At 43.6% G+C, this 13338-nt stretch overlaps 2 protein-coding genes across 6 annotated transcripts in view; one reads left to right on the top strand and one right to left on the bottom strand.

The window, feature by feature from the left end:
* Positions 1 to 39: 39 nt before the first annotated feature.
* The window catches only part of IFT81 (intraflagellar transport 81), a 126161-nt gene continuing 112862 nt past the window's right edge, over positions 40 to 13338 (top strand). Inside the window, exons 1-2 of the mRNA XM_059676808.1 lie at positions 40 to 156; positions 4164 to 4314. Coding sequence (XP_059532791.1) covers positions 4286 to 4314 — 29 coding nt within the window. The 5' untranslated portion in view covers positions 40 to 156; positions 4164 to 4285. The remainder of the gene's footprint in view (positions 157 to 4163; positions 4315 to 13338) is intronic.
* Positions 8281 to 13338, bottom strand: part of P2RX7 (purinergic receptor P2X 7) — a 42528-nt gene continuing 37470 nt past the window's right edge. For all 5 annotated transcript variants that reach the window (XM_059676812.1, XM_059676816.1, XM_059676814.1 and 2 more), the window contains 2 exons: positions 12674 to 12775; positions 8281 to 10930 (listed from right to left, as the gene is read on the bottom strand). In XM_059676812.1, the coding sequence (XP_059532795.1) occupies positions 10433 to 10930; positions 12674 to 12775 (600 nt within the window). In that variant the 3' untranslated portion in view covers positions 8281 to 10432. The remainder of the gene's footprint in view (positions 10931 to 12673; positions 12776 to 13338) is intronic.

The raw sequence follows: 13338 nt of genomic DNA, 5'->3' as shown, positions 1-13338 counted from the left end.
GGAGTCCCCCCTCCCCGCCGGGAGCCCCGCCCCCTCCCGCCAGGAGCCCCGCCCTCTCCCGTCTGGAGTCTCGCCCGGAGCCTCGTTCCGCGGCGACGTCACGCGGAGGAGGGCTCGGAAGGAGGCGGTGCGCGCCCGTGGGGAACCCGCCAGGCGGTAGGTGGGACCTCCCCCTCGGACACGGGAGACGCCTCTGGAGGCTGGGGAGTCGGGGGGACAGACACCCTCTCGAGAGGACCGCGGAGGACGAGCGACCCGCGCCTTCAGGGGGACGGAGGGAGGGGGTTGAGTGACCCCTCAGGAGGGCTGAGGAGAAGGAGTGGCCCGCTTAGGTCGAGTGAGGAGGGGTAATGAGCAACCCCCTGAGGGGGTCTAGGGTCTCCGAGCGGCCTGGGGGCGGGGCCCGCGGGGACAGCGTGGGTGGGGGGCCGTGCTGCCTCTCAGCCTCTGGGGGCGGGGCGGGGGGTGACCTAAACGCCGGGCCAGGTGCCCTGGGAGCCCTGAGCTGGAGCTGCGCACCCTGTACAGTGTCCCTCCTGGAACGGAAGCCAGGCACACCCTGAGCCGGTTCAGATGCTCCCTTAGTTGCAGGACGGGGGAGGAGGCAGCCTGAGCCAGGTGAGAAAAATGGCCAAAAGGTTTGAGTAGACACTTCTTCAAAGAAGGTACACAAATGCTCCATAAGGGTGTGTAACACATTCAATATCTCCAGTCACTAGGGAAATGCAGATCAAAATCACAATGACATACCTCACCCCACTGGCTTAGCTATAACTCAAAACAGGCAATTAAAAAGATGGCGAGGGTCCCCGGGCGGCCTGCATGGCTCAGTGGTCGAGCCTCGACCTATCAACCAAGAGGTCACGGTTCGATTCCTGCTCAGGGCACATGCCCAAGTTGCAGGCTCAATCCCCACTGTAGGGCTTGCAGGAGGCAGCCGATCAATGATTCTTGCATCATTGATGTTTCTATCTCTCTCTCCCTTCCACTCTGAAATCAATAAAAATACATATTTTTTTTTTAAAAAAATGGCAAGGTTGTAGAGAAATTGGAAGCCTCACATTGCTGGTGGGAAAGTAAAATGGTGCAGCCATTTTGGAAAATAGTTTGACACTTTTTCAAAGTGTTAAACAGAATTACCATATGACCAAGCAATTTCACACACACACACACACACACACACACACACACACACCTATGAGAATTGAAAAGATACGTTCATGCAAAAACTTGTACATGAATGTTCATGGCAGCATTATTTCTAATAGCTAGCAAGTGGAAGTAACCTAAATTCCTGTCTACTGATGAATGGATAAGTAAAATGTGCTATAGCCATACAATGAAATATTTTTAGCCATAAAAATATATGCTATAGCCGAAACCAGTTTGGCTCAGTGGATAGAGCGTCGGCCTGCGGACTGAAAGGTCCCAGGTTCGATTCTGGTCAAGGGCATGTACCTGGGTTGCAGGCATATCCCCAGTGGGAGATGTGCAGGAGGCAGCTGATCGATGTTTCTCTCTCATCGATGTTTCTAACTCTCTATCTCTCTACCTTCCTCTCTGTAAAAAATCAATAAAATATAAAAAAAATATATATATATGCTATATGCTACATAAAAATATATGTATTATGTGTTGATACATGCTACAACACATGAACCCTGAAAACATTATGCTGAGTGAAAGAAGCCAGACACAAAAGGTTCCTTTTTTAATTTTTTAAAAATGTATTTTATTGATTTTTTTACAGAGAAGAAGGGAGAGGGACAGAGAGCTAGAAACATCTTTTTAAATTTTTAAATTTTTATTGATTTCAGAGAAGAAGGAAGAAGGAGAGAGAGATAGAAACATCAGTGATGATAGAGAATAATTGATTGGCTGCCTCCTGCACACTGGGGATCGAGCCTGCAACTGGGGTACATGAGCTGACTGGGAATCAAACATGATCTCCTGGTCCATAGGACGACGCTCAACCACAGAACCACACCAACAGGGCTAAAAGGTCACATCCTATATAATAAAAGCCTAATAAGCTAAGTGCCCAGTCATCTGGTCATCCGGTCAACCAATCAATGTGTAATATGCTAATGACTAGGGGCCCGGTGCACGAAATTCGTGCACTGGGTGTGTGTGGGGGGGAGTGTCCCTCAGCCTAGCCTGCCCCCTCTCACATACTGGGAAGCCCTCAGGCGTTGACCCCCATCACCCTCCAATTGCAGTATCGGCCCCTTGCTCAGGCCTGACGCCTCTGGCCTAGGCGTCCGGCCTGGGCAGCGGGGACCTGCAGTGGCAGTGGGGGGTGCCGTGATCGTGCGGGCTCCGCCCCTGCCCCTGCAGGACGCCTCTGGCTGAGGCATCCGGCCCAGGCAGCGGGGACCCGCAGCTGCAGCGGCCCCACGATGGTGGGCTTCACTTTAGGCCCAGGCAAGGGATCCCTAGCTCCCGGGACTGCCAGCTTCGACCGTGCCCAGCTCCCATCGCTGGCTCCACCCCTACTTCCTGCTATCACTGGCCAGGGCGGAAAAGGCACCTGATTCTCCAATCATGGCTGGGGGGCAGGGCAAAGGCGGCCCCAGGGCCGCCTTTGCCCTGCCCTCCAGCTCTTAGCTCCCCCCTGGGTTTCCGATCACTGTCAGTGGCAGGGGGCTTCTTCCTGCTTTCCCTTTCGCCTCCCTGCATTGTGCCTACATATGCAAATTAACCGCCATCTTGTTGGCAGTTAACTGCCAATCTTAGTTGGCAGTTAATTTGCATATAGCCCTGATTAGCCAATGAAAAGGGTAGCTCCTACGCCAATTACCATTTTTCTCTTTTATTAGTGTTGATATGCTAAGGCTGCTCAACTGCTTGCTATGACATGCACTGACCACCAGGGGGCAGATGCTCCAACTAGTAAGTTAGCTTGCTGCTGGAATCCTGCCAATCAGGATGAGCCAGACACACCCTGGAGCCCTCCTGTAGTCCCTCCCCAGTTGGCCAACCTCCCGAATCCCTCCCTTGCCCCAATTGTGCACCAGTGGGGACCCTCTGCCTGGCCTCGACCCTTTCCCAATCCGGGACCCCTTGGGGGATGTCGGAGATCCTGCCAGCCAGGCCGAGGGACCCCACTGGTGCATGAATTCACGCACCGGGCCTCTAGTGTTGTATAAATTCTGTTTATTTGAAACATCCAGAATAGGCAAATCCACAGAGACAGAAAGCAGATTAGTGGTTTCCAGGAAAGGAGGTATTGGGATTGATAGCTAATATGTATGAAGTGTCCATTTGGGGTGATAAAATGTTCTGGAAAATTTAGATGCAGAACTCTTATAAATACACTAAAAGCCACTGAATTGTACACTTTAAAAGGGCAGATTTTATGTGAGTTATATATCAAATTTTAAAAAGAAACAGAGTAGACAACCAGGTTCTCAGGGGAAAAAAAAGAAGTATATACCACAAAATAATGAGCCAAACCTCGTGTTCTTTCTTCGTAGGGGAAAACCTCAGGCCCTCACACAGAGTATTTTTATCTTAGATAAAGTCCTAAGTCTGGCTTATCTGGTGTCCTTGGTTGCATGTGAAGCCAGTTCACTCATGACAGTGTTCTCTAAAAACTGCCCGTCCTCACAGAGATGGCCCCAGCACCCATTTTTATGCTGTGACCTTGTCAATTGAACCACAAGGGTAACCTGACCCAAACAGAGTCGATCTGATGGTCTCCTTTGGAAGGGTTGCAGTGGGAGAGAGGAGGCGCTTTGTTCTCTGCAAGTGACTAAAACTGAAGTGAGTAACCTCAGGAGTTGTGGCAGAGTCATATATTTTATTTTATTATTTTATTTTTTAAAATATTTTTATTGAGTTTATTTATTTCAGACAGGAAGGGAGAGGGAGAGAGAGAGAGAAACATCAATGATGAGAGAGAATCATTGATCGGCTGCCTCCTTAAGCCCCACACTGGGAATCAAGCCTACAACCCGGGCATATGCCCCGACCAGGAATCGAACTTGTGACCTCCAGGTTCAGAGGTCGACGCTCAACCGCTGAGCCACAGCGGCTGGGCAGAGTCATCTATTTTTTAAAAATACTGATTTTAAAGAGAGAGGAAAGGAGAGAGGTACATCCATTTCTTATTTCACTTATTTATGCATTCATTGGTTGATTCTTGTATGTGCCCTGACCAGGAATTGAACCCAGAACCTTGGTGTATCAGGACAATGCTCCAACCAACTGAGCTACCTGGCCAAGGCCGTGGCAGAGTCATCTTGGTGGAGAAGCCAAGGAGGGGAGCCTGCAGGATCAAAGAATGATGCAGATGGGCAAAGGAACACTGAGGTGAGAGTAAGAAAATGGCCTCTGGTTTTTGTTGAGTTTCTATTTCCTGGTTCTGCCCACTTTGTTCACCTTTGCCCTTAAGATACCCCATGACCTTGTAATATATGTACTTTTTTTTGAGCTGGTACGCTTCTGAAAGTTGGAATTGAAAATACTTTGGTTATGATGTTAGGTTCCAAGAGATGAAAGATATACTGTCACCAGTAATGTGGGTGTTAACTGTTTGTATGAAGGCAGCAAATTAGAAAGAGGTGGGAGGCACTGCCTGAGGACACCAGTATTAAGAACAGCAATAATAGCCCATTAAGAGAAATAAGTCCCTGCCAAAGCCGGTTTGGCTCAGTGGATAGAGCATCGACCTGTGGACTGAAAGGTCCCAGGTTCGATTCCGGTCAAGGGCATGTACCTGGGTTGCAGGCATTTCCCCAGTGGGGGATGTGCAGGAGGCAGCTGATCGATGTTTCTCTCTCATCGATGTTTCTAACTCTCTATCTCTCTCCCTTCCTCTCTGTAAAAAATCAATAAAATATATTTTAAAAAAAAAGAGAGAGAGAGAAATAAGTCCCTGTAAAAAGCAGAGCCAAGAACTCCAAAAAGCTCTTCAGTCTGTGACCATTTAGTTGAGAGGCCAGCAGTGGCCAACATCAGTGTGCCTTAGGTGTCATTGGTTATAGCATGGTAAAGATGATGTTTGTCACAATGGCCTTGAGCCACAAAAGGCCAGTCAGATGAAGCAATATTCTTTGATGAAATGAAAAAATTGTTTACATTAAATGTTCAGGCATTGACAGATGTAAGATTCACTTACCTGGCACAGATCTTGTGAAATACGTCATTGTATAACTAACAGATTCATGTGGTCCAAATGTACAATTACATATACCTCTAGAAATAGCTCATCTTCTAAATGAAAAGCAGGTTGGTTGTAAAAGTGAATAATGATAAATTATTTTCTAATTTTGTTTTTGCTTTCCCCATGGAATCCTTGAGGCTGAAGCTGTTATAGAACAGAAAAAAAACCTGACTCTAATCTAAAAGGCCATATGCTGATCACAGATAATCCTCTGTGCTATCTGCTGCATCAGTGGGTCTCAAACCTGTCAGACCCAATGTCCCTTTTAAAATAAATATTTTCTAATATCCCTTTAGTAGCCCCGAAAGAAATTAACATGGAATATAATCTACCTGCACTCAATTAAATATGCATATATGTAAATGTATTATATATGTATTTGGTTTGCATTTTCATGATGATTAATGATGTTGGGCTTTTCATGTGCATATTGGCCATTCTATATATCTTTGTAGAAATTTCTGTTCAACTCCTTTGCACATTGTTAATTAGGTTGTCTCTAAGTTGTAAAGATTCTTTATATGTTTTAGATACAATTTTTTATATGATATATGATCTTCAAATATTTTCTCTCATTCAGTGGGTGGGGTGAATTATAGGTTATAGAAGTGGAGAAACTGGGGAGCATGATATTCTTGCAGATGAACTAGACCTATTTTTGTAATTGTGTCTTGAAATCCCAGCACATTTGCCGTTTGATCTCTAGGATGTAAAAAGACCTCGAAGACCACATGCTTTGATAGGCAACAGAGAATAGAAGATGGGTAGGGGGGGAAAGCCAGTAATACAAGAGATGATGGAGGAGTTTTGAGGTCGACCTGTGGAGATTGTGTGCCTGATGTTTCTGAAAATCAACAGTATTCAGGAGTGGATACTGTGTGTGCCAGAATGTGTGTGGATATATAAGATTATTTACCAGTTGTGCATCCTTAGATAAGCTGTTTGCTTTTTGGGAGCCTGTCTTTTTATCTAAAGAATGGGGATAAGTGTTGTTGTGAATGTCATCATCTTCCTGCAGTTGTAAGTTAGCACAACCAACAGGAAGTGTTTATGGAGGGTAGCATCCTGTCGCTTTCTGTTTTTTTCCATTTCTCTGTCAGTAAGAAATTTCATGGGAAGTGGGGTGACAAATGGTAGTTCTTCTTTGGGTCAGTTGAGAGTAAAGGGTGCCTCTTTCCTGTCCTGAGAATTACCCAGAATGCTCACCTCTCCTTCTCTCTGTGGCTGGACTTTTAACTAGGGTTGGGGCATCATCAGCCTCATCCTTCTGTTTGGCCCAAATCTGCCATTTGGCTTTGGTTTTGGTCTCAGCCTTCAGAAGGCCTACTTCAACATCAGTTCTGACCACTTTGAACTTGATGTGATCAGTGACTGTGGTATCACGTAAGTAACCCTCGTTTCTAATCAGAGTATCAATGTAAGTGATTGAATTAGGCCTGTCATTGGGATTTGTTGTTAATATGTGGATATTCACTTTTGAATGTAGGTGAACATTCTAGTTGTAGCTGAAGGGGGAAAAAAAAAAACCTCCTTAAATTCTTTATATGTTGAAATTCTATCAATAGTGTAAATATACATTTAGATTTATTATTGCTAAAATAAAATAATAATTGGTTGGATACTTACTTTCAAGAATAATAACTAAGAACTTTCAAATGACTCAATAGAAAAATCAGTGGGCATACTATTAGGAGAGATTTTTGTTGGCTAGATAATTTAAATAATAATAAAGGCGGGAAAGTATTAGAAATTTAAAATGAGTGGAGAAATCATCTTTAACTTGTCTCTTGAAAATACTCAGAACATAGATTCAAGCAGTGCACCAAGCTTGGGTTTGTTGGGTTGTTTGAGTGAAAATACATCATAATTATCAACCTAGTTTTCAAGTACAGTGGGGCCTTGACTTACGAGTGTCCCGACTAACGAGTTTTTTGAGATACCAGCTGTCTTTCCGCTGATTTTTTGCTTTGAGTTGACGAGCTCCTTAACGAGCTCGGTCTCGGAACGAATTAAACTCGTAAGTCAAGGCCCCACTGTACAGAAGTTGAAGAGATCCAAAGTCTTTACCATGGTCATGTATCTAAGACGAAGGGAAATGTAAGGAATGGCTGGCAGCATCACTATCAACAGTATCCTGTTCTGAGCAGCCAAAAAATATCTGTCAGGTTCCAAAACACTTTCATTACCCCAGAAGGAAACCCCACATCATTATGTAGTCACTCCTCATTTCCCCTCCTCTTCAAGCCTTTGGCAACCACCAATTTGTTCTCTATTTATATGAATTTGCCTAGGCTAGATACTCTGTATAAATGGAATCATACATTTGATCTTTTGTGCCTGGCTTCTTTCATTTAGCATAATGTTTTCAATAGTCATTTACGGTGTAGCATGTGTCAGTGCTTCATTCCTTTTTATGGCCAAATAATTATTCCACTCTATGGATATTCTTCATTTTGTTTGTCCATTCATCTGTTGATGAACACTTGGGTTGTTTCCATCTTTTGGCTGTTGTCAGTAATACTCCTATGAACATTTGTGTATGGATAGCCATTTGAATCTCTGCTTTCAGTTCTTTTGGGTATATATGCCTAGAAGTGAAATAGTTGGATCCTATGGAAATTCTGTGTCAGGAAGTGGGGGCACAGACCAAATATATATCTTATGTCACAGTGCCTTAATGAATATATGTATACATATATATGTACATATGTATACATATACATATGTACATATATATGTATCAAATGAATATGTCAGTGAACAAGCTAACTGTAATTGGTGATATTCTAAGAAAAGGAAGGACAAGAAACACTTCAATAATCATGAATTATACATTATTTTTTATTATCAAAACAGTCAGGTTATGACAGCTACATTGCCAAACTAGAATTAGGAAGTGTTTTTTTTTTTAAAGTATATTTTTATTGATTTTTTACAGAGAGGAAGGGAGAGAGATAGAGAGCCAGAAACATCGATGAGAGAGAAACATTGATCAGCTGCCTCCTGCACATCTCCCACTGGGGATGTGCCCGCAACCCAGGCACATGCCCCTGACCGGAATCGAACCTGGCACCCTCCAGTCCGCAGGCCGATGCTCTATCCACTGAGCCAAACCGGTTTCGGCTAGGAAGTGTTTTAAAAAATGGTTTCCTCTAAGGAGATGAATGCAAGTTCATTACCTATTCTGCATGAAATCAGTGTTACAAGGAAGCACATCTCTGATATAGAGATGAATCAGTGAGTATTGTACAGTTATCATTAACAGAAGAATGGATTGAAGTACAGGAAGACAGGTCCTACAAAATGTGATTCTCCTTGGTGTGCCTTTGGTGATGACATTATTTTATGTAGGAGACTAAAAATAAAAATTCAAACATGATGCATGTCTTTGTAGGAAGTGTCAGACATTTTACACACTGTTGACGTCACACAACACCCTCTCACTTAAAGCATATGTGGGGAAAGGTGGATCTAGTGATTATCTGTCACCTCAAATTCTGCCTCTATCTGGGGCCTCCACAAGGTGACAGAAACTCATCAGAAATCAGGCACCAAAAAATAAAGGCATAAAGACTCAGAGGCCATCAGAATGGAAATCTGTAGCTGTTAATAGAATTCTGGAGTAAGAATCTCCGTTCTGAAGAAGTCATATATATAATCTACTTTTTAAAAATAAACTGGAAAGGTTGCAAAAATGACAGTGCAATCTGGCCTAATGAGCTTGATTCCTGAGTTGAAAGCCAGATAAAATCCTGGATCACAAAAGAAAGCTGCTGTATTTTAAAAAGTATCAAAAATGGTAAATCTTAGAGTATGTATAAAAAACCTGACATGTCCTTCATTAGTCACAGTGTTGAATAGTGGTCTCTATTTATTCTTCACAATAGTTGTTTAGAAATAGTCGATTCTAGCGCCAAAACCATGAAAAGGAAAATCCTGCAAGAGGATCCTAGAACCTGGGACTGTCCATTTGCATATTTTTAGAGGCTGATGTATGGATATGATAAAGGTTTGGGTATAGGTTGCTTTTTGAGTAGCATCCAGACTGCATCTACTTTAATTGGCTGCAAAGCGCAAGACATTAAAAGCTTAAAGGCGGCCTTTTCCAGTTCTTAACAGCAGTGGTTATTTCCAGTCGTAGAAATGTAATGCAATTGAAATGTATTGGGCAGCGTGGCAGTTAAATTGGATGGATTCCAGGGCTGGGCTGGTGAGTTACCTGATTCCATCTGCAGCCCTCCTAGAACTGCTGAATGGGAACCTAGGCCCCTAAGGAGCTCCAGAGGTGGTCCAGGCTCCCTGAGGCCTTTAGGACCAGGGAAGGTATGGGCTGAGTCTATGTCCCCAAGAATCCAGCTTGCTCTCTTGTCCCAGTTACCTGTTGCTATAGAACAAAGAACCCAAAACTTGCTTAAAACAATTTTGTTCTGTGCATTCATGAGTCAGCTCTCACTTGGGTTGTCTCATGCAGTTGCAGACATGTTAGCAGGCTCTGGAAGGGCCTAAAGTCATCTCTCCCATGCCTAGTGACTGGGCTTGTATGATTTGAAAGCTGGGACTGGTCGGTCATTTCTGCTCTCCACATGGTTGCTTGGGCTTCCTCACAGCAGGGCTGTCTCAGGATAGTCAGACTTTTACCTGAGGTCTGGCTTCCTGCACAGCAAGTGTCAAGGGACAGGGAGTGGAAGTTGCCAGCCTCTTAAGACCAAGACCTTGAAACGGACCCAGCATCACTTCCACTATTGGATAAGCAATCAGAGCTGCGAAAGGGGAGGAGACATAACCTTCAGGTCCTGAGAGACAAAGGCCAAGGAATTTGTAGCCACTTTGAATCCTTCACATTCTCCAACCAGGACTCAAGACCTAAAGAGTTTGTTCATAGTTGGACATTATCCTAGTGTGACCTCATAATGAGTTGCTTTGTATTCATATAGCTCTCTATGCATTAACAAGAAAGCTTGGATACACTGTCTCAATTTTTCCTCCCAATATCTCTGTAAGAGAGTAGGTTCAATCTTAAGGCAATTGAGGCACAGAGGTTAAAGGCCTTAGATCACACAGCTTCCCAGGGGCAAAATTGAGACAGATGTCTGAATCTCAACTCTCAATCCATGTTGAAGGATTCTGGCTGGTTTGTTTGTTTACCCGGATCTCTCTGCTCTCTGACACATGCAGAGTGGCAGCGGAGGAAATCTGGCCACAGATCTTAGCTGCTGAAGCTCGGGGTGCAAGCAGAAGTAATTTGCCTATGACTGCTCTGTTCCATCAGTAAGGACTCTTGAAGCCACTGTACTGGCCTTCACTCTTGGGAAACTCTTTCCGGATTCTCCAGCGGCAACAGCTGGGCAGGATCGCAAAGTCAGCCAGGTCCTTGGAGCCGAAGCGCCAGGTGGCATAGCATCTGTAGGCGCAGTGCCGCAGCTGGTTGTTGGTGGCATCCGCATCCAGCTTCAGCAAGGGCTCCTGGTAGAGCAGGAGGAACTGCAGGGCACGTCTGGACAGGATGAGCTGCTTGAATGGCTCTGAGGTTGTGATGCAGGCACCTGGCTTTTTCCGACAGCACAGCTCCTCCAGGCATTGGTGACTCCTGGGGAGTTGGGATGGGAGGCAGTTCCCGCACTGGCACCAGCTCGGGCTGCTGCTGGATCTGGGTGCTTCCTCCTCACTAAGTAGCTGGATTTCCTCTGGTTGCCCAGGAATGGGGGGTGGGTCTTGGAGAGACAGGGGCAGCCTGGACAAGTCTGTGAAGTCCATTAAGGGTCTCTGGAAAAGTCAAGTTTCCAAACCTATCAGCAATGACAATCCCTAGAGTTCTAGGTTCTTTCATTTCATTATTAAATCACAAAATTACATGTAATATTACATCAGTACCGTGTGTTAAATGTATGTATCAGGACTGTGATAGTCTTTTACGAGCATGGCCTCATTTAAGCCTTCGAAGAATCTCATGAGTTGTGTCCTTATCTCCATTGCACAGATTTAGAAAATGAAATTCAGAATAGCCAGGCCTCAGTGCAATTATCACCTCTCCAAAAACAGCCTGACCACCCAATCTAGGTAATGCCCCTCCCAGGTCATTCTCTTACTAGTATTGCACCATGAGATTCTCCATCCTAGTACTTATTGCCATCTGAAAGGATCTTTTTTTAAAAATTTTTTTAAAATATATTTTATTGATTTTTTTTACAGAGAGGAAGGGAGAGGAATAGAGAGTTAGAAACATCGATGAGAGAGAAACATCGATCAGCTGCCTCCTGCACACCCCCTACTGGGGATGTGCCCACAACCAAGGTACATGCCCTTGACCGGAATCGAACCTGGGACCCTTGAGTCCGCAGGTCGACGCTCTATCCACTGAGCCAAAACGGTTAGGGCTGAAAGGATCTTTTTAATTAATATGTTTACTTGATGATTCTTCTGCATGAAAGTGGGGTCCCTGTCTGTTTTGTTTATTGTCATATCCCCAATGCCTAGGCCAGTACCCAGCACACAGTAGTCAGTAAATATTTGTTGACTGAGCTCCTCTCCTTTCCCACCAGGCTCCCTCTACTGGCAAATCCCTTTGTTGTGCTCCAAGAGAAATCGTCATAATTGCCATCATTTATTAATGTCTACTCTTTGTGACATATACCTTCAAAGTCTGAGTCAAGTACCTTAAAAGTGAATAAGTTCTCGTACATGAATGTTCACAGCAGCACACCCTGGTTTCAGACATTTTAACCTCCAGAACTTTGAGACAGGCCATTTCTGTCGTTTTTTAAGCTACTTAGTTTGTGGTAATTTATTACAGCAGCCATAGAAAACTAATTCATTCGTGAAGATGTCCAACAGCCTGAACTGCTAAGGAGAGAGTGAATTAGATCACCCACTTAGAGAAGTGTCTGATAGTAACTCCTAAAGCTGATTGTATGCCATATGTTCAGGTGCCATATGTTTACCATAGCAGCATCATTGGCATGAACCCCAAAGGGAAACTACTCAGATTTATCCGTCAGCAAGAGAAAGGGTAAATAAACTGGATGTTTATAAAATATTAATTATACAACAATGAGAATGAACTATTGCTATATGCAATGTCATGGATGACTCTCATAAAAATGATGTTGAGTAAAAGAAGCCAGGCGCTCAATAGAATATATGCTATAGGATTCAAATTTTATAAAATTCTGGAAGAGGTAACCACCTGAAACTAATATAATATTGAATGTCAACTGTAATTGAAAAGTAAAAAAAATATTTTTTAATTCTAGAAGAGGTAAAACTAACCGTTGGAATAAGGGTGGGTAGTGATAGGGTAGAGACATCAACAGGACTTCTGCAAGTGATATTCACTTTTTTCATCTGTGTGCTGGTTGTATGTGTTTGTATTTACTTTGTTACAATTCATCAAGTATGATCTGTACAAATTTCTAGATGTGTTTATATTTAGTAGTAAGTTTTCGTGAGAGAGAGAGAGAGAGAGAGAGAGAGAGAGAGAGGGAGAGGAGACTAAATGTTTTAACTTACTGGGATTTCTTTGCCTTTGACATCTTGCAGACTTCTCCCAAGTAGCTGCTCTCCCACCATCCTAATGTGGAATTCATCCACAAAGGACACATATTTTAAAGTCTAGGGAAAGAAAGTTTTAAAAAAATTACTTCTTTTTTCATATAGAATTACTTAAGAACTGCAAACCTGGACATATCTAAAGCAAATATTATTCCCATTTAGCAAATGTCAAACTTTTAAACAAGTTAACCAAAAACTCTTGCTAACCAAGAATGAATGATTTCTGAGTCTAAAGGTGAATCCAAACTGGAACCCCATACACCTTAATTTGTGGACTTAGAGTGTCCACAACATATTGCCTAATGTTTATAGGCCCCCAAGCACTATGTAAAATTTCTTCGTTATATTTCCTCAATTTAGGCTACTCTAGATTGACTATTTTCAGAAAATTATACTATTGCAACTTAAATTATTTATATTTCCATTAAGTTTCATTCCATCTTGAGCCATTAGTGATTATATCTATATCTTATATAATAAAAGCCTGATTTGCAAATTGACTGAATGGCAGAATGATGGGTCTCTATAACGTGCACCAGGGGGCAGACACTCAACACAGGAGCTGCCCCCAGCCTGCAGTCCAGCCAAGGTGGGTGCTAGTGGAGGCCCCCTGATTGCCCTGC

This window comes from Myotis daubentonii, chromosome 19 (assembly GCF_963259705.1).
Source record: "Myotis daubentonii chromosome 19, mMyoDau2.1, whole genome shotgun sequence".
Classification (NCBI taxonomy): Eukaryota; Metazoa; Chordata; class Mammalia; order Chiroptera; family Vespertilionidae; genus Myotis; species Myotis daubentonii.
Note: the sequence above shows the minus strand (reverse complement) of the source record. Positions and strands in the feature narration are given on the sequence as shown.